At 52.9% G+C, this 24,511-nt stretch overlaps 3 protein-coding genes across 3 annotated transcripts in view; 2 read left to right on the top strand and 1 right to left on the bottom strand.

Annotated features, from left to right (window-relative positions):
- The window catches only part of LOC139673846 (class I histocompatibility antigen, F10 alpha chain-like), a 327,584-nt gene that overhangs the window by 252,784 nt on the left and 50,289 nt on the right, over positions 1-24,511 (bottom strand). The window lies entirely within an intron of this gene.
- Positions 3,327-24,511, top strand: part of LOC139673847 (class I histocompatibility antigen, F10 alpha chain-like) — a 283,320-nt gene continuing 262,135 nt past the window's right edge. Inside the window, exon 1 of the mRNA XM_071559727.1 lies at positions 3,327-3,438. Within this exon, the coding sequence (XP_071415828.1) occupies positions 3,363-3,438 (76 nt within the window). The 5' untranslated portion in view covers positions 3,327-3,362. The remainder of the gene's footprint in view (positions 3,439-24,511) is intronic.
- On the top strand, positions 5,235-8,789 carry LOC139674329 (class I histocompatibility antigen, F10 alpha chain-like). Its single transcript, XM_071560532.1, has 7 exons — positions 5,235-5,427; positions 7,007-7,282; positions 7,474-7,746; positions 7,862-7,969; positions 8,068-8,106; positions 8,222-8,254; positions 8,592-8,789. Exons 1-6 carry the CDS (start codon positions 5,235-5,237, stop codon positions 8,233-8,235), a joined length of 903 nt encoding a protein of 300 aa, XP_071416633.1. The 3' UTR covers positions 8,236-8,254; positions 8,592-8,789.

Genomic DNA, 24,511 nt, shown 5'->3' with positions numbered 1-24,511 from the left:
TATCAAATATTATTCTTGCCTGTAAAACTGAAAGCAGGTCCCTTCCAAGCAGCGACTCAGGGCTGTTTGGCATATATAAAAATTGGTGATCAAATTCTTTTCCCCCAAATTTGATATCAAGCGGCCGCAGGAATGTCCTTTCCTCTACTTCCCCAGACACCCCTACAACCAATACTTTTGATTCACTTAATGTTCCCCACAATTCATTCACTGCCGAATAACTAGCCCCAGTATCTACCCTGAATTCCATCGGTTCACCCTCTATTTCCATAACAACCTTAAGATCCTGGTCTAGTCAGCTCTGATTCTGAGTATTTCCCATCATTAGTGCCTGAGCGACACCTTGTGAGTTATTGACAAAGGGGTTCATCCCATTTACTGCACTAACCATGTTAGCTGCTGGCATGGGACCAACGCCCATCTGCATGCCTTGACTAAGTGGGCATTCATTTTTCCAATGTCCTAACCCTTTACAAAAGGCACATTGATTAGGTCCCAACATCCCGCGCATATTCATTCCCTGATTCCCAAAACTGCCCCTTCCAAAACTGCCTCGCCCTCTGCCTCGGCCTCGACCCCTAAAATTTCCAGCGTTTCCAACCGTGGCTTGCTTCAATGCCGCTAACATACCCGCCTGCTGTCTCTTCGTCGTCTCCTTCTCCCTGTTATTATACGTCTTCCATGCTACCTCTAGCAGCTTTTCTAAATTCCGCATCTCCTCCCCTTCCAGCTTCTGCAACTTTTTCCTAATATCCTCTTGTGACTGTCCCATAAATATCAAAGCCAATTGTAATTTACCAGGTTCCGATTCTACATCTAAATTAATATACTTTCACGCGGTGTCTTTCAACCTTTCTAAAAATGCAGACGGGGACTCCCCCTTTTCCTGCCGAACCGAATACAATTTCGACCAATTCATTGTTTTTGGAATACCATCCCGAATCTCATCTACCAACAACTCCTGATATTCTTTCAATGCCTCATATCCCCTAGCCGTGTTAGGATTCCACCCTGGATCATCTCTTGGCACTAACTCGTTAATCGTGCTATGAGTTACCTGGGCCCTTATCATATCTCTCGCCCGGTCAGTCATAACCTTCATGACCATTTCCTTTTCGGTAGAATCCATAAGCGTGTCTAACAGAACTTGTAGATCATTCCAGTCAGGATTTTGCGCCTTAATAACCATTTTTACAACCCGTGCTACCTTTTCTGGATTTTCTCTATAAGCCCCTGCTGACTGCTTCCAAATCATTAAATCACTCGGCGAAAACGGAACCTTGACTATAACTCTTCCACCATCCGCCCCTACCGCTTCTCGCAATGGTGCCATTAATCTTGGCTGTGAGTCCACCACCTTTTCCTTTTGCCTACCCCGCCGAGTACGTCCTGCTAATGGTGTCCTTTGTACAGACTCCCTATCATCCCTCTCCAGTTCCTCATCTGATGACGAGGGAGCTGGAGTTTTATCTTCTCGTATCTTTAGATTATCCAGGAGGGGACACGGGGGCGCGCTAGGGGAGACTAACAACGACACATCTTCCTCCGGGGTTTCGGTGAAACGCAATTTCCTTTCTTTACAACTCCCACATTCCTCATTAACAACCCCTAACACCAGCATACCACATTCCTTCAGCCATTCAGGTTTATGTTTCAATTGATAAAACAAATCCAAATAGGGTATTTCGTCCCACTTATCATTTTCCCTCAGAAAATCCATCAACGGGGTAATGATTTCAGTATTCATGGTACCATTACGTGGCCACTGCATACCCCCAGTCTCGTATTCTGGCCACACATGATTACAATAATCAATCAATGTCTTCTTTCTCATACTCTGCTCAAGATTTCCCACTTTCCAATGTGACAACAGACATCCAAGAGGGGAATCCCCAGGGATGTCTTTATCAGCAGAAGAAATTCCACAGTTCCCGAAAGACAACATGACGAAATTAACACCAAGCTGCGACTTTTCCACCAACCTTTAACCCTTACTTGCCAGTTCCTTAGTCGCAATTTGAACGGCAAGTACCGAACCCGCACGATCCTTAAGTACGTGTCTTACGGTCGGTGCCTAGGCTTCCAATACCAACCAATCTTACCACTCCCCCCTTTTAGAATAAAGCACCTCCGGGCTCACCTCAGTGTAGTTGTCCGACAGGCGTGGGGGTCGGGCACGAAGTGATGACTCCCCGAGGAAAAACTCGGTGTCGGCGTGGAGTAGATCAAAACGCGAACCGCCCCAACTGCCCTCAGAGCCCCACGTTTGGGCGCCAAAAACTGTAACCCGATCTCAGAGACACAAACCGACAGAGTATCAGTTTATGCGGTGCTTTATTTACAGGGCCCGGGAAACCTGGGGACTAACGTCCTAAGCCAGGATTCCCCTGAGCCATTTTTAGGTACAGCTCTTATACTTTTCCCCACAACCGTTTACGTGCCCACATACATACAACCTCACCCATAAATCAGATACATAGCTTGCACATGCACAATTACTGATTTTTCTTTAAACCCATAAATTTACCATGCTTGTCTTAACACAGGACATTGGTTAACTAAAGCCCCCCCCCCTCCCACCACCAAGCCATCTGCAAACTCCCTGCATATGCTGATTCTAATCTTATCTCTAAACAACAGTTTGTCCTTTACTTTGTGTACTATACACCTCACTAATCCGTTTCATCAGTGTTTCTTCTGTTCTCAGCACATTCCATCCATTCTCTATTATCCCCTTGTGGTTTCAAGATATCCTTCATAGGCCTAACTGTCTTAGACAAACCTTAGCATAACTACTACTACAACTAATATCTTAACCTAATTTGTAACAGTCCCGTTGGGTCCCGGTCCTGGTCCTGGTGTATCCCAGTGTCCCAGTCTATCCCAGTCCACCCCAGTCCATCCCAGCCTGTCCCGCTCCGTCCCGGTCCCTTCCCGGCACCGCCGCCCTTTCCCGATCCCGCCCTCGAACCAGCGGGTTTAAGGCCGAGTTTCACCGCAGGGCGCGGGAGTTCAGCCCAGCCCGGCCCGGGGGTCCCGCAATTCATGGCCGTGGAGGGTCCCAGGGTGTCCCGGGGGGATCCAGAGGGGTCCCAGGAGGGGTCCCAAAGGGGATCCAGATGAATTCCCGGGAATTCCCCCGTTCTAACCCCCCCCCCCCCCCACGCTCCCTCGGACACTTTCGCTTTCCCGTCTCACAACCTGCGCCACCGGAATCTGCCCAGATACCGATTGCGTCACAGGCGGATCGGGCTACCATTGGCGATCGAGAAACAGCACAGCCAATCGCGCGGCCGGAGGCGGCTCTGTGGGCGGGGCCTGGTCCGGGTCCGGGCCCGGCGGGGCCGCAGCGGAGCAGCGCGATGGCCCCAGCGCTGGGTCTGGGGGCGCTCCTGGGGCTGCTGGGGCTCCTGGGGGCCCCGGGGGGGGCGACGGAGGGTAAGTGGGACCCTCGGAGCGGAAAACTCCGGAACTGCCATGTCCGGGCACCGAGAACCTCCCTGAACTCCCATTCCTGGACATCGGGACCCCCCTGAACCCCCATTCCCGGGCAGGAGAATTCCCCTCCACCCCCATTCCTGGGCACTGGGACCGCCCTGCAACCCCTCCCACAGCACTGGGACCCCCCATAAACCCCATTATGTGCCACCGGGACCCCTGAACCCCCATTCCTGGGCACGGGAAACCTCCTGAAGGGCAATTCCTGGACATGGAAACCCCCTTGAACCTCTGTTCCCGGGAAGAGAACCCCCAAGACCACATTCCCGGGATGGAGGCCCCCCTGAAACCCCATTCCCGGCCACGGGAAACCCCTTGAGCCCCCATTCCGTGGGCACGGGAACCACGCTGCACCGCCTTACCCAGCACTGGGATGCCGTGGATCCCCATTCCTGGGCAACGGGACCCCCCCTGAGCCCCCATTCCTGGGCACAGAGAAATCCCTGAACCCCCATTCCCTGGCACCAGGACCCTCTGCAACCTCCCATCCAGCACCATAACTCCCATATACCCCGTTATTCTGTACCAGTACCCCCCTGCACCCCCTTTCCTGGCCATCCCACCTCTTCCAGACCTTCCTTTTCCTTGATCCTAAGACCCCCTGACCCGCACTCCTGCCTTTCCCAGCCCCTCCTTTCCTCTACACCAAGAACTTCCAGAACCCCCATTCCCAGCCATCCCAGGTCTCTCCTTCTCATGACGTCCCTCTTCTCAACTCTGGGGACCCCTGGACCCCTCCACCCCCCCTTTCCTGGGCACAGGGACCCCCTGGACCTCCCATTCCATATCTCCCAGTCCCTGCACCCCCCATTCCTTTACCCTTGGATCCCCGTGGATCCTCCCTTGTTCAGCACCAGGACCCCCCTGAACCCCCCTTATCCTGCACCAGTATTGTCCTGTGCGCCCTTTTCCAGCCATTTTTCATCTCCCAGTACCCCTTTTCTTTGACCCTGAGACCCCCTGAACCCCCATTCCTGCCTTTCCCAGCCTTCAGACCTCACTTTCCTCAACACTGGGGACCCCTGGACTGCCCTTTCCTGGGCACAGGGACCCCTGAACCTCCATCACACATCTCCCCATGCCCTCACTGCCCTTTCCTTGACACTGGGACCCCCCTGAACCTCCATTCCTGGGCATGGGGACCCCCCTGCACCTCTTATTCAGCACCCAGACCCCCTAACCCCTTTGTTTGGGACTGGGACACCCCTGTACTCCCATTCCTGGGCACGGGCACCCTCCTACACCCCCCTATATGGCAGCAAGACCACCCTGAGCTTCCATTCCCTTACACAGGGACCCCCTTGCACCCCTTTATCCTGCACCAACACCCCCTGCACCCTGTTTCTTGGCCATTCTGGGTCTCCCCACCCTGTGATTCCCTTTCCCTGACCCTGAGGGCCCCTGGATCCCCCTTTCCTGGACACAGGAACCTCTTGGACTCCCTGTTCCACCTCTCCCAATCCCTGTACCCTCCTTTTCCTTGACTCTGGGACCCTCCTGAGCCCCCAGTCCTGTGCAGTGGGACCCCCTTGCACACCCTACCCAGGCACTGAGACTTCCTGCGTCAACTTCCCTGGGATCCCCAAAGCCCCTTCCTGGCTCTCTCAGTTCCCCCTTTCCTTTACCCATGACCCCCCAGGCCCCCAAATCTCTTTTTCCTCCCAGTTCCTCGCTCCCTGTGGTACCTGGATGTGGCAGTGTCGGAGCCCAGCCCGGGGGTCCCTCAGTTCTTGTCCATGGGGTTCCTGGATGGGATCCCCTTTGTGCGCTACGACAGCGAGCGGGGCCGGGTGGAGCCGCAGGCGCCGTGGATGGAGAAGGGAGTTGAGCCGGGATATTGGGATGAAGAGACCGAGATCAACGAGGGGAACCAGCACTGGGCTGCTGACAACCTGGAGATATTGCGGGGCCGGTACAACCAGAGTGGGGGTGAGTGGGGTCAGCTGGGAATGGGGGAGTTCTGTGGGGCTGAGATGGGATCTGTGGGGTTCAGGTGCATCTGTGGGGCTGGGATGGGATCTGTGGTGCTATGTGAGATCTGTGGGCTGGAGGGGGATCTTTGAGGCTGGGGATGATCTGTGGGTCTCGGGAGGTCTTTGGGTCTGGGCTTAGATCTGAAGGTTGGGGGGTTTTGTGGGGCTGGGCTGGGATCTTGGGCTGGGATGGGATCTGTGGGTCTGGGGGACATCTGGGCTGCTGGAGATGGGGTTTGTAAGTCGGAGGAGGGGATCTGTGGGACTGGGCTGGGACCTGTGGAGCTGGGGGCAATATGAGAGGCTGGGCTGGGATCTGTGGGGGTGGGGGGGATATGAGGGGCTGGGGTCCATCAGTGGGTCTGGGGCACATCTGAAGGACTGAGGTGGATCTTTGAGGCTGGAGTGGATCTGTGGGACTGAGATGGGATCTGTGGGGCTGGGTTGCAATCCATGGTCCTATGGCAGATCTCTGGGCTGGAGGGGGTCTGTGGGGCAGCGGGGGGCAGGATCTGTGGGGCTCAGATGGGGTCTGTGGGACTGGGAGGGATCTGTGGGGATGGGATGGGATCTGTGGGGCTGAGATGGGATCTGTGGGGCTGGAATGGGGTCTCTGGGGCTGGGTTGCGATCCATGGGGCTACTCGAGATCTCTGGGCTTAAGAGGGAATCTTTAGGACTGGAGATCTGTGAGGCTGGGATGTGGATCTGTGGGACTGGGGTGCATCTCTGGGGCTGAGATGTGGATCTGTGGGACTGGGATGGGATCTGGGGGGCATTTCTAGGGCTGTGAGGGGATCTGTGGGGCTGGTATGGGATCTGTGGGGCTGGGATGGGATCTGTGAGACTGGGAGGGATCTGTGAGTCTGGGATAAGATCTGTGGGACTGAGATGGGATCTGTGGGGCTGAGGTGCATCTATGGGGCTGGGATGTATCTGTGGGGCTGGAATGCCATCTGTGGAGCTATGGGAGATCTCTGGGCTGGAGGGGGAATCTTTGGGGCTGGGGGAGATCTGTAGAGTTGGGGTGCATCTCTGGGGCTGGGATGGAATCTGTGAGGCTTGGGGGGATCTGTGTGGTTGGGATGGGATCTGTGTGGCTGGGATGAGATCTATGGGTCTAGTAGGCATCTGTGGGTCTGGGATGGGATCTGTGGGACTTGAATGGGATTTGTGGGGCTGGGATGGGACCTGTGGGGCTGGGATATGGATCTGTTGGTCTGGGATGTGATCTGTTCAGTCTGGGATGAATCTGTGGGGCTGGCGGGGATCTGTGGGACTGAGATGGGATCTGTGTGGCTGGGGTGAGACCTGTGGGGCTGGGGTGAGATCTGTGGGTCTAGGGGGCATCTGTGGGGCTGGAATGAGACCTGTGGGGCTGGGATGAGATCTGTGGGGCTGGGGTGTTACCTGTGGGGCTGGGTGGGTATCCATGGGGATCCAAGGGACTGGGATAAGACTCCATCACACTCTGGGTGGGGCTCTGTGGGGCTGGGACACAATTTCAGGGGTCATTGTGGCTCCATTTCCCCTCAGGTCTCCACACACTGCAGCGGGTTGTTGGCTGTGCCCTCCTGTCTGATGGGACCATCCGTGGATCCTACCGGCATGGTTACGACGGGCGGGATTTCATCTCCTTGGAGCTGGGATCCAAGAGCTTTGTGGTGGCCGATGGCGCTGCCCAGGTCACCAAGAGAAGATGGGAACACGAAGGGTTCGAGGCGGAGAGGATAACAAATTATCTGGGGCACATCTGTCCAGAATGGCTCCGGAAATACGTCGGATACGGGCGAGAGGCGCTGGAGCACAAAGGTGGGGATGGAATTCCCATTCAAATGTGGAATTTGGGAATGGAGGACTTGGGCATGTGGTAATTTGCATAGGAGTTCAATGGATGGATCTCAGCCCCATCCCATTGCCATGGGAATTCCATGGGCAGATCGCATTGCCACCCCATCCTTGTGGGAATTCCATGGTTGGATGTCACCATTATCCCATTCCAGAGGCCCCTGATGTCCATGTCTCCGGCAAAGAGGAACACGGGATCCTGATGTTGTCCTGCCACGCGTACGGATTCTACCCCGGGATCCTCGGGATCAGCTGGATGAAAGGGGATGAAATCTGGGATCAGGAGACGGAGTGGGGCGGGGTCGTTCCCAACAGCTACGGCACCTTCCACAGCTGGGCCAGGATCGAGGCGCTGCCGGGGGAGTGGGAGCAGTACCGGTGCCGGGTGGAGCACGCCGGGATGCCGGAGCCCGGGATCTTCGCCTGGGGTGAGGCTGGGAATGTGGAATGTGGGAACTGGGCATGTGGGAACAGGGAATTTGGGAATGTGGAGAAGTGGATTGGGGGTTCCCTTCCCCCTCCTCACACTTCCACCCTTCCCAGAGCCAGAATCCAACTGGAATTCCACCCCAGTGGTGGTCGCCCTGTCCGTCATCGCTGCCATCATCAGCAGCAGCCTCATCGGATTCAGTGTCTGGAAGCTCCAATCCGGTAACTCACGGGATGGGGGTTGGGAAGGGGCACAGATCCACTTGACAGCATTCCAGGGATCCTGTGCCACAGGTGCTGATCCTGCTTTTTTTCCATAGCGAACAAGGAGAGGAATGGATACAACACAACACCTATCAGTGAGTACCAGCAGTGTGTCTGCTTCCAGATCCAGATCCTCTCCATGATGGATCCCAGGATGGATCCAGGTGTGTGATCCAGGCCAGAATCTCATGGATCTTCTGTTTTCCACAGGAGCAGACGCTTGAACTGACGGCTCCCCTGCAGGTATGGAGTGGGATCCAGGTGGGATTCCAGAGGGGAATCAGAGCATAGTGGATGGAGCAGGATTGGGATGGGATTCCAGATGAGGGCAGGATTCCAGAGTGAGATCATAAAGAATTCTGGAGTGGGATCAAGGCTGGATTATGGAGCAGGATCAGGCTGGCTGGCTGGCTGGGGATAGAGGTGGGATTCCAGAGTGGGATTGTGTGGGATGGCTGGAGAAGAGGATGATATTGGATTCCAGAGGGGCTCCTGCTCTCCGTGGGCTCCACAGGCAGATGTATCCCATGGAATGGGGACAGGGACATGGTGACTCTGTCCCCCATTCTCGTCGCAGCAGGAATCTCCACCTGAGCAATCAAGCCTGTTGCCGCCCCTGATTCTGGTGGTCTGAAGGAGCAGCCCATAAGTTTCATTTTCACCTTAAAAGGACGTGTTTCCAGCCTCAACCTATGGAATCAAACCTTTGTACCTGGGGTGTGGTCACTTAAGGTTACATATACCTGTATTTTTGAATAAACTTTGGATCTTGCTTGTACGTCATATTGGTGTGTGCGATCTCACTAGAGCCCGGTCTGCAACATTTGGCGGACCCCGACGTGTTTCAGAACATGGAAGCCACCTGCAGACCTGCCTAGAACCTTAAGGAGTGGCCCCCGAGATGTGCTGTGCCCCAGTTTTTTGGGTGCTTTGTGGAGAAGCCTCTGAGAGCTTCTGTCTCCCATAAACTCAGGAGTTCTTTGTAGTGGCCTTGAGAGCTACTGGAAGAACGTGGTCTGAAGGAACCACGACCTTCAAACCGGTGAGTTAAAGAAACATGGGAAATTCCAAGTTGACTAAAATGAACTTATTGCTTGATAAATTTGAAAAATTAGCTCATGTTACCAAAACAAACATAGAAAGACAAGCATTACAAAAAATTTTGGACTGGTGCCTTAGTCGGGGGCACTTAACAGATGCCAATTCCACGTTTTCCATAGAATTATGGGAAAATACGGGGTAGATTTGTGGAATTTAGCCCAAACTGCACCCGAAGAATTTTTGCCGCTTATTCCGTCATATACAGCTATGAGAAAGATGCTCCTTCAAGTGGAGCGAGCCCAAGAAAACCTCGAGCTACCGGAGAGAAAGGAAAAAAGCCTGCCTGTGCAGGGCGGCTTTTCCCCTAAGCACCCTTCTGCACCACCGTGGGCAGTGCTGCCCGCGGAAACGCCACCACGGTACCCTTCTTCGCCCATGCCACCTGTCGGACCCCCACCACGGTACCCACAAGCGGCACCGCGCGCTCCCACTCCGGAAAACCCGATGGAATCACAGCAACCATGGAATCAAAGCTTTTCCACGCCGTTCATCACCGCAAAAAGCACAGACATCCAACAGGACCAAGAAGTCGTCTTTGCACTGCCTTACAACTACCAAGAAACAGCCTATGCACAGCAAATGAGACCACCGGCTGTTGCTGTAGGGGCGGCCGGACCTCAGCAGCAACCCTGGAACCCCACGAGACATGCCGCAGAAAACATCCAGCCATTCCAAACCATGAGTAACTTTTATTTATATCCTGAATCCGAGAAAACGCGATGGGGGATGCCCTCAGCCGAGACAGAGATGAGGGAAAGCAGCTTTCCCCCTGTCTGTCCACCTTCGACGATGACACCGGCGGCGGCAATGCCCTGCGGGTACCTCAGAGCTGGGGTTGCCCCGCCGCCGTGATCCCCGCCACCCTGCGGGTACGCCGGAGTCGCTCCGTTGCGGCTGGAAACTGCCACGGGAGACATTTCAGCGGGAGCAGAAACCGTGTGGCCAGGAAAACAAAGAGACCACCTGATTGAAAAGCCCGTGAAAAGTCACCACGTGGCTGAGCCAAACAAAGAGGCTGCGCGCGCATTCAGCAACGAGGCGCAAGGACCGCCCAACACCCCTCCCCACTGCCTGCCAATCAAGGCGCATGCGCCAGGCGCGGGTTCCTCGCAGCCCGCAGGGGCTGTGGTCGGCTCCTAATTCACTCACCCCTGGGGCAGATCAGTTTCCGTACCACCCCCACCACCTCCTGCGTGGATGGATATGCCCATCAACTGCATCATGGAGAGGGGAGAGACTCCTCCCCGGTGGAGTGGAGCCAGCGGAGCTCCCCCTGGGTGTTCCCTTCACTGCGTGCCATTCACAAGCGGCAGCGCTGGGCGCACAGGACCCAAGCTCTGCAGCACCAGCGGGGACCCCCTCCTCGATAGCTGCGCGCTGCCCGCAGCTGCCAGCACCGGCACTGGAACCTCCCACGCCGGTAGAGACTGCACCTGCGCCGGCAACCTGGTACCTGCAGCCTCCATCACCGACAGCCACATCCACCAACTGTATTCCAGAATGGAGAGCAACAGCACAGCCGTTTAAAGGAACGGCACCGAAAGACAAAGAAGCCTCTGTTTGGAACAGGGTGGGGGGAGCTGGGAATCGCAATGCAAATAACTTAATTTCAAAGCTTTCTGATACCCAGGTACCAGATTCTGCAGATGGAGTCACAAAGCCACCTCGTGACCTTAGTTTTAATAGCCAACAGAGATACAAAGGTTTAGCCAAAGCTGCAATAAATTTAGGTATTCAGCTACCAATAAGTGCACCAGTAAATACCACTGCCCAGAGTCCAAAATGGGAAGCCCTGGATTGGAAGCTTGTGCAAAATATACGATCTGTAGTAATGCAATATAGTTATGATAATGCCTCGGTTAAGAACCAAATTTCTGCTTTTATGAAATATAACAATTTCGTTCCTGCTGATATAAAGGCTTTAATGGAGTTTATTCTACCTCCTACTGCTTATATGATATTTCTACAGAAATGGAAAGAGCAGTTAACGGAGGAACAGGCAAAAAATATACAATTAGAAACTGGACATCCCTTAAGATTAGCATCTTTAGACCAGCTAATGGGATCAGGAGCTTATGAAGACCCACAAACACAAGCTGCATTACATTTTCATATTTTGCAACAATCACAGAATGCTGCTTTGACCACATTCTCTAATCTGCCTAAGAAGGGAAAACCTTCTCTACCTTATATGCAAATAATGCAGAAACCTGGACAGACATTCATGGAATTTGTAGATAAAGCAACAGAAGCTTCGGATGCTGCTCCAAATATTACCCCTGACATTAAACCAGCCTTATTGAAAGATCTGGTAATTAATAATGCCAATCCTCAATGCAAACAGCTCATAGCCTCTCTACCAGCCACAGCTACTTTGGTATAGTTAATTTAAGCCTGTGCCAGATTGCCCTGGGTAGAAGAGGAGGAAAAAGCAAAGCTACATGCTTCTGCTCTAGCCACAGCTCTTAGCAAACAATCCACCCAAAAAAGGGGGAAAAGACCCTGGAGTTTAACAACAAAATCTAGTCCAGCACAACCAAAATAAAACAATCAAACCTGGCCTCGAACAACTTCTGGGGATGGGGCAGCCAGAACTTCTATGAGCAACCTGTGCCAGGGCCCCACCACTTTGCCAGTAAAGATTTTCATTCTAATATCCCATTTTAACCTTCCCTCTATCAGTGTGAAGCCATTGTCCCTTGCCCTGTCACTCCAGACCCTTGTAAACAGTCTCTCTCCATCTTTCTTGTTGGCCCCTTCAGGTCCTGGAAGGCCACAATTAGGTCACCCCAAGACAAGCTCAGCTCTCTCAGCCTTCCCTCATGGCAGAGCTGCTCCATCCCTCTGATCATCTTGATAGTCTCCTCTGGACTCGCTCCAACAGCTCCATGTCCTTGCTGTGCTGGGACCCCAGAGCTGGAGGCAGCTCTGCAGGTGGGGCAACATCCAACCAGGTGTGTTCCAGCAAGGACAGTGTGGAACCTTCTGGAACCAAAGGGACATTGTGACACCACAGAACCTCCTGGAACCAAAGGGACACTGTGACACCACAGAACCTCCTGGTACCAAAGGGACACCATGACATGACACAACCTTTGCAAGCAAGAAGGAACCGTGCACACTGAAGAATGTCCTGGAATCAAGGAGCTCGTGAGGCACGTTAGAGCCTGGTGGGATCAAAGGCATCTTTGGACACTCATCACAGTCCAGCCCCTCCCAATGACCATTCCCAGCACTGGTTTGTCACCCAGCTCTGAGAGGTGGTTTGTTCCTTCACAGAGGGACTTCAAGTGACTGAGCCAGAAGTCCAAGAGATCCCAATTCCTTCTCCCCTCGGGCACAGCATCGTCTGTGCCACCAAGGGCTGTGAGCAGACCTGCTGTGCTGAGGCTCTGGGACCTCGTGGCCTCCTGGCACAGCCTCCTGGCTGGGCACTGTCACCCCTTGTCCTGCCCTCAGCATCACCCCCCATGCCAGTGCCCCCGGCAGAGCCCTGAGCAAGGTGTGAGGGACAGGATGTGCCTTCCCCAGGCTGGGGGTCAGGGCTGGGCCTTTCTGCTGCCTCCAGCCAAGCCAGGCTTTGCTCAGCACCTGAGCTGCTGCCCAGAGCCTTTGCCTCCCTGCAGTCGTGGCCTCCAAGGCTCTGCTGGGGCGAGTCCCTGGGGAGGCTTTGTCAGGATTGGCCCTTGGGAGGCTCCTTAAAGCTTCAGGAGCTGCAGGTTTTTCAAGGTGCTTTGGGTTTTGGATTTGACTTGGAATTGGTGAGAAGTTCGTAGAATCATGACCTCCAATTTTCTCCTGAGGGTCACAGAACTGAGAGGGAGCAGGGTCAGGACAGCTGAGCCCAAAAGGCCCAAGGGATGTTCCCTTTGATGCAGGGCCATGCTCAGGGTGTTAATGGGGGGTTGGTCAGGAAGGGCTGATCTGTGTCTGGGCTGGGCTGGGCATTGGGCACTGAGTGGTGAGCAATAGAGCAATGGTGATGTGCACCTCATGTGCTTCTTGTGGGGTTTATTGTTATAGTTCCAGCTTTTATTACTGCTCTTGTTGTCATGGGTAGCAGCAGTGTGTTCACTGAGGGTAACACAGAACACTCACCAGATCATTTTCCCTGTTTCCTGCTGTAGCCCCTGCAGTTACAGGGCTCTGTTTGCTGCTTCACACTCAGATTTAGAGCCCCTGGAGAACAAGCAAACAAGGAGCCTCTATAGAGTCTATTTCTTGGCATGTTCTTGAGAGTGACTTTGCAAAAAGCCCTAAGACTGCATGTCCTGAGCTAAGGAGAAGCCCTTTCCTGATGGAGCTGCTGTTGTGGAGCCCAGCTGTGTCCCAGCAGTGCCCATGGCCTGTCCCTGCCTGTGAGCCCAGGATGGACATGCAGCAGGTCTGTGTCCCAACTGGCAGAGGACCAAGGCCTTAGTCCAGCCCAGGGGCTCTGCAGGAGAGTGTGCAAGTGGAAAGAGAGCAGGTCAGCAAAGGCCCAGTGCTGGTGCTCCCTGGCAGTGCTGCTGTACTGGGACTCTTTGCCCTTCTCTGCACACATGGAACTGGCCAGTAGATCCCTGAAAGGCTCAAATAAAAACGCCTAACCAGCCAGGCAGGGCTATTGCAGGAGAGTTTGTTTAAAAATAGAGATAGCACAATTACTCAAGTACAGATTTAAAAGAGTAAAATTAATAAAAATAGAAAATTTATTAAATAAGAGGAGGAATAAAATAATTTAATTGAGCTCAACATTATGAGAGAAAGAAGACACTGAGCACCAAGGAAAACCTGGGAAGGCAAACTGAGCCTGTCATGAGTTTTATTGTGAACACTGTACAGAAGAAAACTGGCAGGTTCCTCCTGCTGAAAAGCATCCAGTCATCATTTTCCTCACAGCATCCTTGAGCTCCTGGTTCCTCAGGCTGTAGATGAGGGGGTTCAGTACTGGAGGCACCACTGAGTACAGAACTGACAGGGCCAGACTCAGGGATGGGGATGAGATGGAGGGAGGCTTCAGGTAGGAAAACATACCCGTGCTGACAAACAGGGAGACCACGGCCAGGTGAGGGAGGCACGTGGAAAAGGCTTTGTGCCGTCCCTGCTCAGAGGGGATCCTCAGCACAGCCCTGAAGATCTGCACATAGGAGAAAACTATGAAAATGAAACAACCAAAAACTAAACAGGCAGTAAACACAAGAAGCCCAATTTCCCTGAGGTAGGAGTTTGAGCAGGAGAGCTTGAGGATCTGTGGGATTTCACAGAAGAACTGCCTCAGGGCATTGCCCTTGCACAGGGGCAGGGAAAATGTATTGGCTGTGTGCAGCAGAGTATAGAGAAAGCCACTGGCCCAGGCAGCTGCTGCCATGTGGGCACAAGCTCTGCTGCCCAGGAGGGTCCCGTAGTGCAGGGGTTTGCAGATGGCAACGTAGCGGTCGTAGCACATGATGGTGAGGAGGGAAAACTCTGTCACGATGAAGAACATAAAGAAAAAGAGCTGTGCAGCACATCCCATGTAGGAGATGGTTGTGGTGTCCCAGAGGGAGTTGTGAATGGCTTTGGGGACAGTGGTGCAGATGCAGCCCAGGTCTGTGAGGGACAGGTTGAGCAGGAAGAAGTGCATGGGGTTGTGCAGATGGTGGTCGCAGGCTATGGCGCTGATGATGAGGCCATTGCCCAGGAGGGCAGCCAGGAAGATGCCCAGGAAGAGACACAACTGCAGGAGCTGCAGCTGCCGCGTGTCTGCCAATGGCAGGAGGAGGAACTGGCTGATGGAGCTGCTGTTGGGCATTTGCTGCTTCTGGAGGTGAGGCACTGTCCAAGGAGGAAATAACAGTGACAAATCAGATGAGATATTTCTGAGAATAATCACAGCCATGTCCCAATACCCCTTTCCCTTCTGCTCACACTCCTCACTTTTCCTTTTTTAGGAAACTTTGCTTCATATCCATAGCTGGAGCCCTGCTTGGTGCTCACTACATTTCCCATGAGGAGCAGCCCCTCTGCCCACTGGCTGTGAGGGTCAGCCCTGCTCTGCTCCAGTGGGGTCATGGGCATGGTGGGGGCAGGGCCCACCCTGGTGTTCAGCTGTGTCAGATGAAACTGCTCCTAAAGCAAAAGTTCCCATGGGCATCTGCACTCCCAATTTTGAGAAGATTTCAGGATTCCAGAAGACAGTTTCAGAGGTTTGAGTGTTTTGTTTCTGACTCCCCTCATCTTCCCTGTGGAGTGTTCCTGGATGTCAAAATCCCTCAGCATCTGTGCTGCCCTGAGGAAGAGCAGAGCAGGGCTTCCAAACAGGACGACTGTCTGTGGCTTAGTGCAGAGTGAGGGGAGTTGCTCTGTCCCTCTGCCTTCTTCCAGCTGCCCTGGACCTGGACCTTCCTCAGACAGAGAGTGATCACACTCCCATTTTTGTCTGAAGTGCCACCAGACACTGTTGAGAGCAGAGAGATCCATCCCAGACCACTCAATGTCTCAGCCTGGCTCAAGGTCTCAAGGACACACATGGCTCATCTCACCAACTCAACAGCATTTCCTGGGATGGGCACAGCATCTCTGCCCCTCTGCACTGGGGATTTCAGATAACACAATTGTGCTATGAAGGTGATTTGCATTCTTGAGGGCAGCTCCCAGCTTGGAAGGACATCTCAGAGAAGAGCCAAGTGTCCTGGCAATGGGGTTTGATTCTGGGAAACACACCTCATTCTCCAGGCACACAGAATTCACTACTGACAGCCCCACAGGTCAGAGGAAAATTGGAATGTCTCATTCCCAGGGACCCACATGCCTGAGGGGGATGACAGGATCAGTGTTTGACTCTGTAGCTTGAACTCCTATTCCCAGTGAGTCAGACAGAGAGAAGGAGGAAACAACCCCAGCAACATGAGCAAGTTGAGGAAAAAGGAAATGCATACTGAGGGTCCAGCTGGGAGAAGCCAGGGCAGAACCAGGTGGGCACTCAGGGCAGTGTCACCCTGAGCCAGCTGTGCCACCTCCCAGACACCAACAATGCCAGGTAGTTCTCAGCCCCTGTGCAGCTCCTCAGTGTTCCCTCTGCAACACAAACCACCAGGTATGTGTCTTGAGAGCCTGATAGAAATCCCTCCTTTCACCTTCCCCTTGAAGTATCCCCTGGAAAATATCCTGCAGTGCTCTGTTTCTGTAAGCAGTCCTCACCTATGAAACTCTCGCTTGATACCTGAACAAACCTGCCCTGCCCTGCCCTGCCAGGGTTTGCTCTTTCCACCCACAGCCTCTTCCCCAGCACTGAGGGAGCTCCCCAGACCAGCTGAGAGCTGCCCCTGGCATGTGGCAGAGCTCCTGCCCTGGCACAGCACCCTGGGCTGCAGGACCCTGCTCTGCAGGACAGTTTGGGGCAGCCTGGGTGGCACAGCCGAGGTTCAAACCCTACAGCCATCCCTGGGAGGAGGGAACCCTGCTGGGATGTCCCTGGGATGGTGCAGCAGAGAGTCCCTGCTTTGCAGCCCGTCCTCCTCTTCAGCACCAGAGACACTGTGATATCCCACATTAGAGACCCCCCAGGCTGTGGGATGTGCCAGCGTTGGGAGATCTTCCCACAGACTGCACATACATTGCCCTTCATGCAGACTTACCTTCTAAAAGCCTGGAAAGATTCCTCTTCCAGTGGATCTTCCTCTCAACTTTCCTCACACCCCAGACTGTGTGTAACCTCTCTGTGCCCTGCTTTTCTGCCCTCGGTGTGTGCAGGCAGTGCCCTGAGCCCTGCTGGGCTGTGCACAGGAGCTGCTCCTGGGCAGAGCTGTCTCTCTGCAGCGCTGCCCGCTTGCCAGGAGCTCCCTGTGTGCCAGGAGCCCGGCCCAGCTCAGCAGCACAGCAACAGCCCAGGGCATTTAATGGCCCTCTGGGGGGTTTGTGTTGTTTACAACAGACTCAGTCCATCAGAGTAACTTCAAACAATTTCTCAAGAACTCGAATTGACATTGAAACACTGAAGTTTCTTGTAGTGTTAATGGGTCCCACTGAGGAACAGGACTGAGAAAGTGTCCCCAGATTCCAGTTAGAGCAGAAAACTGGAGGCAGTGATGACAGTTATGGACAAGCAAGTCAAAGATGTCTCTCATGCTGAGTTAAACTGGCTGTGTTTCAGAATTCAAAGGTCCTAGCACTGACCTCCAGACCCTGAGAAGGGAGATCCATTCCCTCCCTCATTCCTCAGGGCTCTTCCTGGGGCACTGGCATGTGGGATGTGCAATGCCAAGGGCGGCACAATGGGGTGGCACCTCCCAGGCTGCTGAGCAGGGACAAGGAGGCAATGAGGCCCCAGGGCTGCAAGGCTCACTTGTCTCCTCATGCCATCAGGGGCACACACAGCAGCCATGGCCAAAGGCCTGCACAAGTTGGCTCTCTTGGGGCCTTGCAGCTTCTGCACATCCCTGTCTCCTCTCCAGCCCAGGCTGTCCTACGGTGTCCATGCCCTGCCCCTTTCCCTGCAGGCTGTCGGCATCCCCCGGCTGCCCCACCTCGCTGGCCCCTTCCTGCACTGACATCTCTCTCTCCTCCCTGGCTCTGCCTTGGAACACAAAGCCTTGGACTGATCCAGACTCCTTCAGGGTGATGTGTTGCACCACAGCACTGCCCTTGGGGGGAAATTCCTTTCTCCTTGTGTGCAGTCTGGACCTCCCCAACTGCCCTTTAACTGCCCTTCAGCCCTCTCAAACGTCTCCTGTTCTTTCCTCAGTCTCCACACCACTGGGTCCAGGACTTGTGCTTGAGGCCTCCAAACCCCTCCATGGGATGTTTCTGGTCCCTCTCCAAGATGTTTAGCCATGAAAATGTTGTGCTCTTAGTGCAGGAGAGACACAGTGACACTTTTTGCCAAAGGTTGTATTGGCAGAACAAGGCACAGGAACTGGAACTGAATGAGGGGAGATTTCCATTGGATGTCAGGAAGAAATATTTTGTGCTGAGGGTGGCAGGAACCTGGGCCAGGTTACAGAGTAAGTGGAAACCCCATTCCTGGAGCTGCCCAAGGTTTGGAATTTTGTACAACCTAAACTTGTCTAAGGTGTCCCTGAGTAATTGAAGTGCACTTTGACTAGTGGTTATTTTAGTTCTCTTCCAACCCAAACAGTTTATTATTCTTTTTTCCTATATCCCCAACTCCTTCTCCACACGGTTGCAAATACCTACATGCACCATGTTGGTATTTTAATGTGACCTAATCCCCAACACTTTATGAAAATGGAAAAACAGTCCTTTTAGGGACATGAATTTCAATGACTTTGGAGGAATCTTTCAAACCTCAAAAGTTACAAAGGAACTAATTGAGATTTCCAACATCTCTGCATGAAAGGCTCCCCAAGTGATCAGTGACAGCCCCCAGGATGGCCTTGCAGCTGAGGTTGGGGGTTTTCTCACTCAGGTCCAGAGACTCAGGATGGGCAGCCAGAAAGTGCATTTAGGGACTGTGCAAGACTTGCCATGGGATGTCCAGGAAATGACCAAAGTGATTTGTGGAGGAACAGGCATGAGAAAACAGAGCGAAAAGGGTATGAAGGACCTGGGCACGTGTAAAGAGGTTACTGGTCAGTGCCTTTTTCTGGCTGTGCCCTGTAACTGATCCCACAGTCTGTTCCATTTTCCTAATCCCTCCACTGCCAAGAACTTTCTGGGAGAAGGGATCTCTGTGCTCTGGGTATGGAGGGAGGTCCAAGTGCCAACCACTGGAGTGGGAGCCCCAAAATCATCAGATCTTGTGTTCTTTGGGGGCCCAGACACTGGTGAGACTGGTGTGTGTGCACAGAACACTGGTGGGTGTGTGGGTGGGTGAGTGGGTGTAACCACCAGTGACCATCAAACCAGAGCAAACAGGGATTGGCAGAGGCCTGGGAGCCGCTGTCTGAGATCATCTCCTGAGGGATCCACATTGTCTGGGTGTCTCTGGAGCTCTAAATCTTCTCCTGACATGGCAGAGCACACAAACAGCCCATCCTTGTGTCCCTTTCCCCACTCACTGTGCTTTGGTTTGGCCCAGAACCTGCCCGAGGTCCCTTCCAGGATGAGTCCCTGTGCATTTCCCTCCCCCATGGACCTTCCCTTCCTGATGCAGCATCTGTGGGGCAGCAGAGCTGGGTCAGTGCAGGGACAGGGCTGGCTGTGACAGGGGCCATGAAGCCACTGCCAGGAGGTGACAGCAAGCACAGCTGGCAGAGAATAAAAATAGAAATTGGGACTTTGTTTTTTGAGGAAAGGAAGGCTTGGCTGGAGCTGGCATGTGAAGAGGATGAAAGACAAGGGGTGTTGAGGGAAATGGAATGCTCAGCCTGGAGATGAGGAAAAGATTTTCTCCCAGTTGTAGGGCCAGTGCAGAGCAGGGTGGCCACAAGCCCAGGCTGCCTTCCTGCCTGCCAGGGTTGGTGGGGTTGTGTCACAGAGCTGCCCCCAGAATCAGAACCTGGGGGGGCTCTCCCACCTGCCCCACTCCTTCACCTACCCCAGATGGAATTTCTGTTGTGTGGGTTCCCTGATGTGCTGGATGACCTCACAATGCTCCCTGGCCAGAATGTCTCCTGAGGGCCACCCAGGCTGCTGCAGTGGAAGTGACTTCACAGCCATCACATTCCAGCCATATCCCCCATGCCTGGCCTCCCCTTCCCTCTGCCCCTGTCTGGTCTCTGCTTTGATTGTAGGAAATTATATAACTCTTCTAATTTCATAATGGTTTTATTTAGCCTTTTAATGAACTGCTTGAATTAAAGACAAGTTGTGTGTTGGGCCTTAAATCTCTTTCAGCCAGCACTCAGCAGAATTTAACCTACCACTGTGAGAACACAGCTTGGGAAAAGTACTAATTCTCTAAGTTTTGTTAAGTGAACCTTCATATGCTTTGATGAACAAAGCCTGGGACAGAAAGATGTACTGTTGATGTTGGACATCTGGAATGCAGAATTTATGGACCACAAGGACATTTTGCAGAAACCAGTAGAAAAAGAAGATGGCTAACAAGGACTTAGTAGATGTGATGGAAAGTCCCAGCCAGGAGAAAAAGACTAAAAATATGGACTAATTAGCATAGAGAGGGAGAAGTCCATAACCAATAGAAGATAAAATTAATTCAATATTAATTCAAAATTAGTTCAATAAAATTATGTCATTTAGAACCAATGAACATTGATTTCTTTGCTAAAAATTTATAAATAGGTGAAAAAGTGGAGCATTGGTGTCTGTGTGAAAGGATTTCTGTTGGACACAGACACAGAGAATGGGAATAAAGTGATGCCTTCCTTTCTAACACCAGACATGCAGTGTTAGGGGGTTTTATTACCCCAATCATTTCAGAGGGGTTTGGTAACAGCATGAGCAGGTTTTGATTAATATCTTGTCTCCAAGTTGCTGGGGCCCAATTTCTTCCCCATGAGGCTCCTGTAGCAGAAGTGGCTTTGCAGAGCCCAGCAAGAAAGAACACCCTTAACCAGCAGCTCTGCAGTGCTGCCCACCAGGCTGGGCTGGCAAGGGAGGGCTCCCGGCCATGGACTGGCAGGACCTGCTGCTGCCAAGATGTATTTGGGGTTTCAGGCTCTCCCTGGCAGAGGTGCCACCAAGTCACTCTGCAGTTGTGCCTGTGGCCTTCAGTGTGCTGGGGCTGGCCTGGGGCTTTTCCTGCAGTGGGATGTGCCCTGGTCCTGTCACAGCAAAGGCAGTTCCTGCCCCAGCAATCTGCTCCTTCTGCATGTCAGGCCCCCACTCACTGCCCCCCACTCTGCTCAGTGTTTGCCTTGGCTCGTGGCTGCATTGATTAGATCTGCTTGAGTGTTCTGAGGCACAACCCAACACCTACTGCCTTCTGCACCCACAGCATAAGAAATATGACTTTCCTTTTCTATGGGGCTGGAACTGATGGGTCTTTGCATTACTGACTTTAATTTCCATTTTTTGAAAATTACCTTTTCCCCAATTGGGTCAAGATGTTGGGCTCTTTCACAGTTGCCTGAAGTAACTCGGAATCATAGAGTGTCCTGAGTTTCAGGGACCTTCAAAGATCATCTAGATCCAACCTCAGTGACATGAACAGGGTCACCTTACACTAGACCGGGTTGCCCAAGATCTCTGCCCAGCCTGGCCTTGAACACTCCAGGGATGGGGCATCCACAGCTTCTCTGGGAAACCTGTGCCAGCACCCTCAGAGGGAAAAATTTCTTCCTAATACCTCATCTAAACCTTCTGATTCAGTCATTCCCCCTTGTCCTGTCACTCCAGGCCCTGGTAAATAGTCTCTCTCCATCTTCTATTTTGTTCTTTAAGGTACTGGAAGGCCACAGTTAGGCCACCCCAAAGGTTCCCTTCTCCCAGCCAAACAATCCCAGCTCTCTCAGCCATCCCTCATGGCACAGCTGCTCCATCCCTCTGATCATCCTGGTGCCTCCTCTGGACTTGCTCCAATAGCTCCATGTCCTTGCTGTGCTGGGAGCCCAGAGCTGGAGGCAGCGCTGCAGGTGGGGTCTCACCTGAGAGGGCAGAGGGGCAGAATCCCCCTCCCCTGCTGCCCAGGCTGCTTTGGAGGCAGCCCAGGACACCACTGGTCACCCCTTGCCTTGGTGACCAAAGATCCAGTAACACATCCCCCCTGGAAAGGTCTCCTATTTCCTGGGTCGGGAAGATTCCCCCCATGCATTCCAGGAGTCTCCTGCAGTGCCCAGAGCCCTCCATGATGCTTTCCCAGGAGATGTCAAGCAGGTTCCCTTAGCAGGACAAGGGCCTGCAATCTTGAAGCCTCCTGTGAGGTCCAAGTGAGACCATTCCCACCTATTTCATCTCCTAAACCAGAGTCACACATCCTGTACCCTGGAGGGGATGGAAAGGAAAAGTGATTTGATGATTTAGGGAGACTTACAGGAAGCCACTGTAACAGTTGTGTGAGATGAGTGCAAAGCTGATCATCCAAACCCCAGGGGTGTCACTGACACTGGTCACTGCTCCCCTGTGTCAGGTGAGAGAGCTCCACCTCAGAAACCTCAGGGAACTCCTTGTGTGAGGTGGGGCAGGGGCAGTGCTGGGCAGGAAAGGTTCAACTGGGACACTGGGAACTTTCCTAGACAGAAATGTATCCAAAAATCATCCAGAGGGAAACAAATATTAAGCTCTTAATATTCTTTTTAGTTCTCCTCCTTGTGTTACAGGGACACAAATACCTGATGCTCTTATGTAGGTTCCCTGGGACCCTCTGCCCAGGTTCCATCTGCAGCTCCAAAGGGCTCCTGATGTCCTGCAGGTCCTCTGTGACAGCTGCCAGTGCCAGGCAAGGACCTCAAATACACCTGAGCCTCCAGCAGCACTGGATACTGATGGTCAGTCAGTGCAGCTCAGCCTGAAACCCAAACAGTGTCCTTCAATATCTTGATTTTTCAGTAATCTCTTTCTATCAATTGAAATGATTCAATACTTTCAATGAAATGTCAATACAATTTCTGCCATGTCAGAATGTGAATTTTCAGGATGTGTGTTGATTGCAGGAGAGGATTTATCAGAATCATAGAGCTGATGAGTCATTGCATCATAGAATCACTGAGGTTGGAAAAGCCCTCCAAGGTCACTGAGTGCAACCATAACCCAGCACTGCCAAGTCCACCAATGTCCCCAGGTCCACATCCCACGTCCCTGGGAGTGTTTCACTGACAACAAGGAGAATTTTGGGTGGGCACCTTTACACACACAGATATTGTTGTGTTCACACATCTCTGCCTGTGTTTGTGTGTGTGAATTGACTGTGATGTGAATGTTGTTATTGTGAATCTGTAACTGAGTCACTGTTGAGATTGCAGCAAATTCTGTGTAATCCCTTGATAACTGTTACATTGGTCAATGATTAAGTGCTATTAATCCCTTTTCCCCCTTTTGTATGCAAACCCTTTGCTTTCTGACCCTCTTCCATCCCAAGTCTCTGTTTAAATCATCCCCTTTCCTTCAAAAATATATGGGCTTTTTGAGGTTCACTTTGAACTTTTCCTTCTTACTTAAACTACCAAACTCCAATTAGTACAGGTCTTCCAGACATGAAGAGAAATAAAGGAAGAGAAATATTTTTTTCTTCTGCGTTTTAATGAGCCCCACTGTGTATTTGGAGATGAGTCCATGATTCTCAGGAAGTGAGAGAAGATTGAAAAAGTGACTCAAGAAGTCAGAAGGAAAACTCCAAGTCCCTTGAAGCACCAATGGGCCCCAGTGAGGGCAGGCACTGACAAAGCCTCCCTCCCTCCTGGCACAGCAGGTCCTGTCCCTCACAGGTGGCTCAGGGCTGTTTGTGGGGCAGTGGGATGGGAGGGGGAGGAACAACAAATGTGCAACTCTGTGCAACCCCTCCCAGCCTCCTCAGGGATGGGTGAGGAAGAAACAAAGTCCAGAACCTCAAAAGAAAGTTCCTTCTGCTGTTCTAAGTGGCAGAGGCAGCTGCCAGAGCCCAGGGGACAAAGCCCTGGGTGTCTTTGTGCCTTTCAGCCCTCCCAGAGCCCTTGGCCATCTGTCCTGCAGCCTGTGCTGCCCTGTCCCTGCTGCTCCTCTGGCCTTGCAGGCTGCACACACCCATCCTGCTTTGCCACCAGCCCTCCCAGCAGCATTTCTGTGCCCTCACTGATGTCTCTGCTCCATCTCTGGCTGTTCCCTGGAACACAAAGCCATGGGATGATACTGACTCCTTCTTGGTGAAACCTTGCACCACAAGGCTCCTCTCTGAGTGACATTTCTTTTTCCTCCCTTCCACTCAGAAACTTCCAAGCTGCACTTTGTGACTTTCTTTCTCTTTCCAGTACCAAGAAAAGCTCTGTCATCCTGGCAGAATCACAGAATATGCTGAGCTGGAAGAGGCCTGGAAGGATAATTGAGTCCAACCCTTATCCCTGCACAGGACCATCCCCAAGAGTCTCACCATGTGAGAATCATCCAAGTGCGTCTTGAGCTCTATCAGGCTTGGAGCTGTGACCAGTGCCCCATGGAGCCTGTCGAATGCCCAACCAGATCTTCCTTGGACCATCTCCAGTTCTTCCTCATTCCTCCACAATGGGGAACCTCAAACCCAGACACATCAGTCCAGATGTGTTACCCCAGGGCTCATTCAAAGGGGGTGACACCTCCCTTGTCTGGGTGGCCACACTCCCCCAAGGCAGCCTCATGTCCTGTTGTCCTTATTAACTTTGATCCTGAGCCCCTGTGCCACAGGACATCCCTCACACAGCCCAGCCCTCCTCCTCGGGGTCACTCCAGAGCTATTCAGGTCCCTGCCCTCATCTCTGGGTCATTGTGACCCCAGGGCAGGACTGGCCTCTTTGCCTTCTAAACCTCCAGCAGGTTTGTGTTGCCAGAGCCCGGAGGTCCTCAGGGCCCCTGAGAGGGACTCTCAGCTGGGGCAGCTCTCAGGGTGTGTGCACAGGTGGCTCAGCTGCC

This window comes from Pithys albifrons, chromosome 7 (assembly GCF_047495875.1).
Source record: "Pithys albifrons albifrons isolate INPA30051 chromosome 7, PitAlb_v1, whole genome shotgun sequence".
Lineage (NCBI taxonomy): Eukaryota > Metazoa > Chordata > Aves > Passeriformes > Thamnophilidae > Pithys > Pithys albifrons.
The sequence above is the reverse complement of the archived record's forward strand: the minus strand, read 5'-3'. Positions and strand labels throughout refer to the sequence as shown.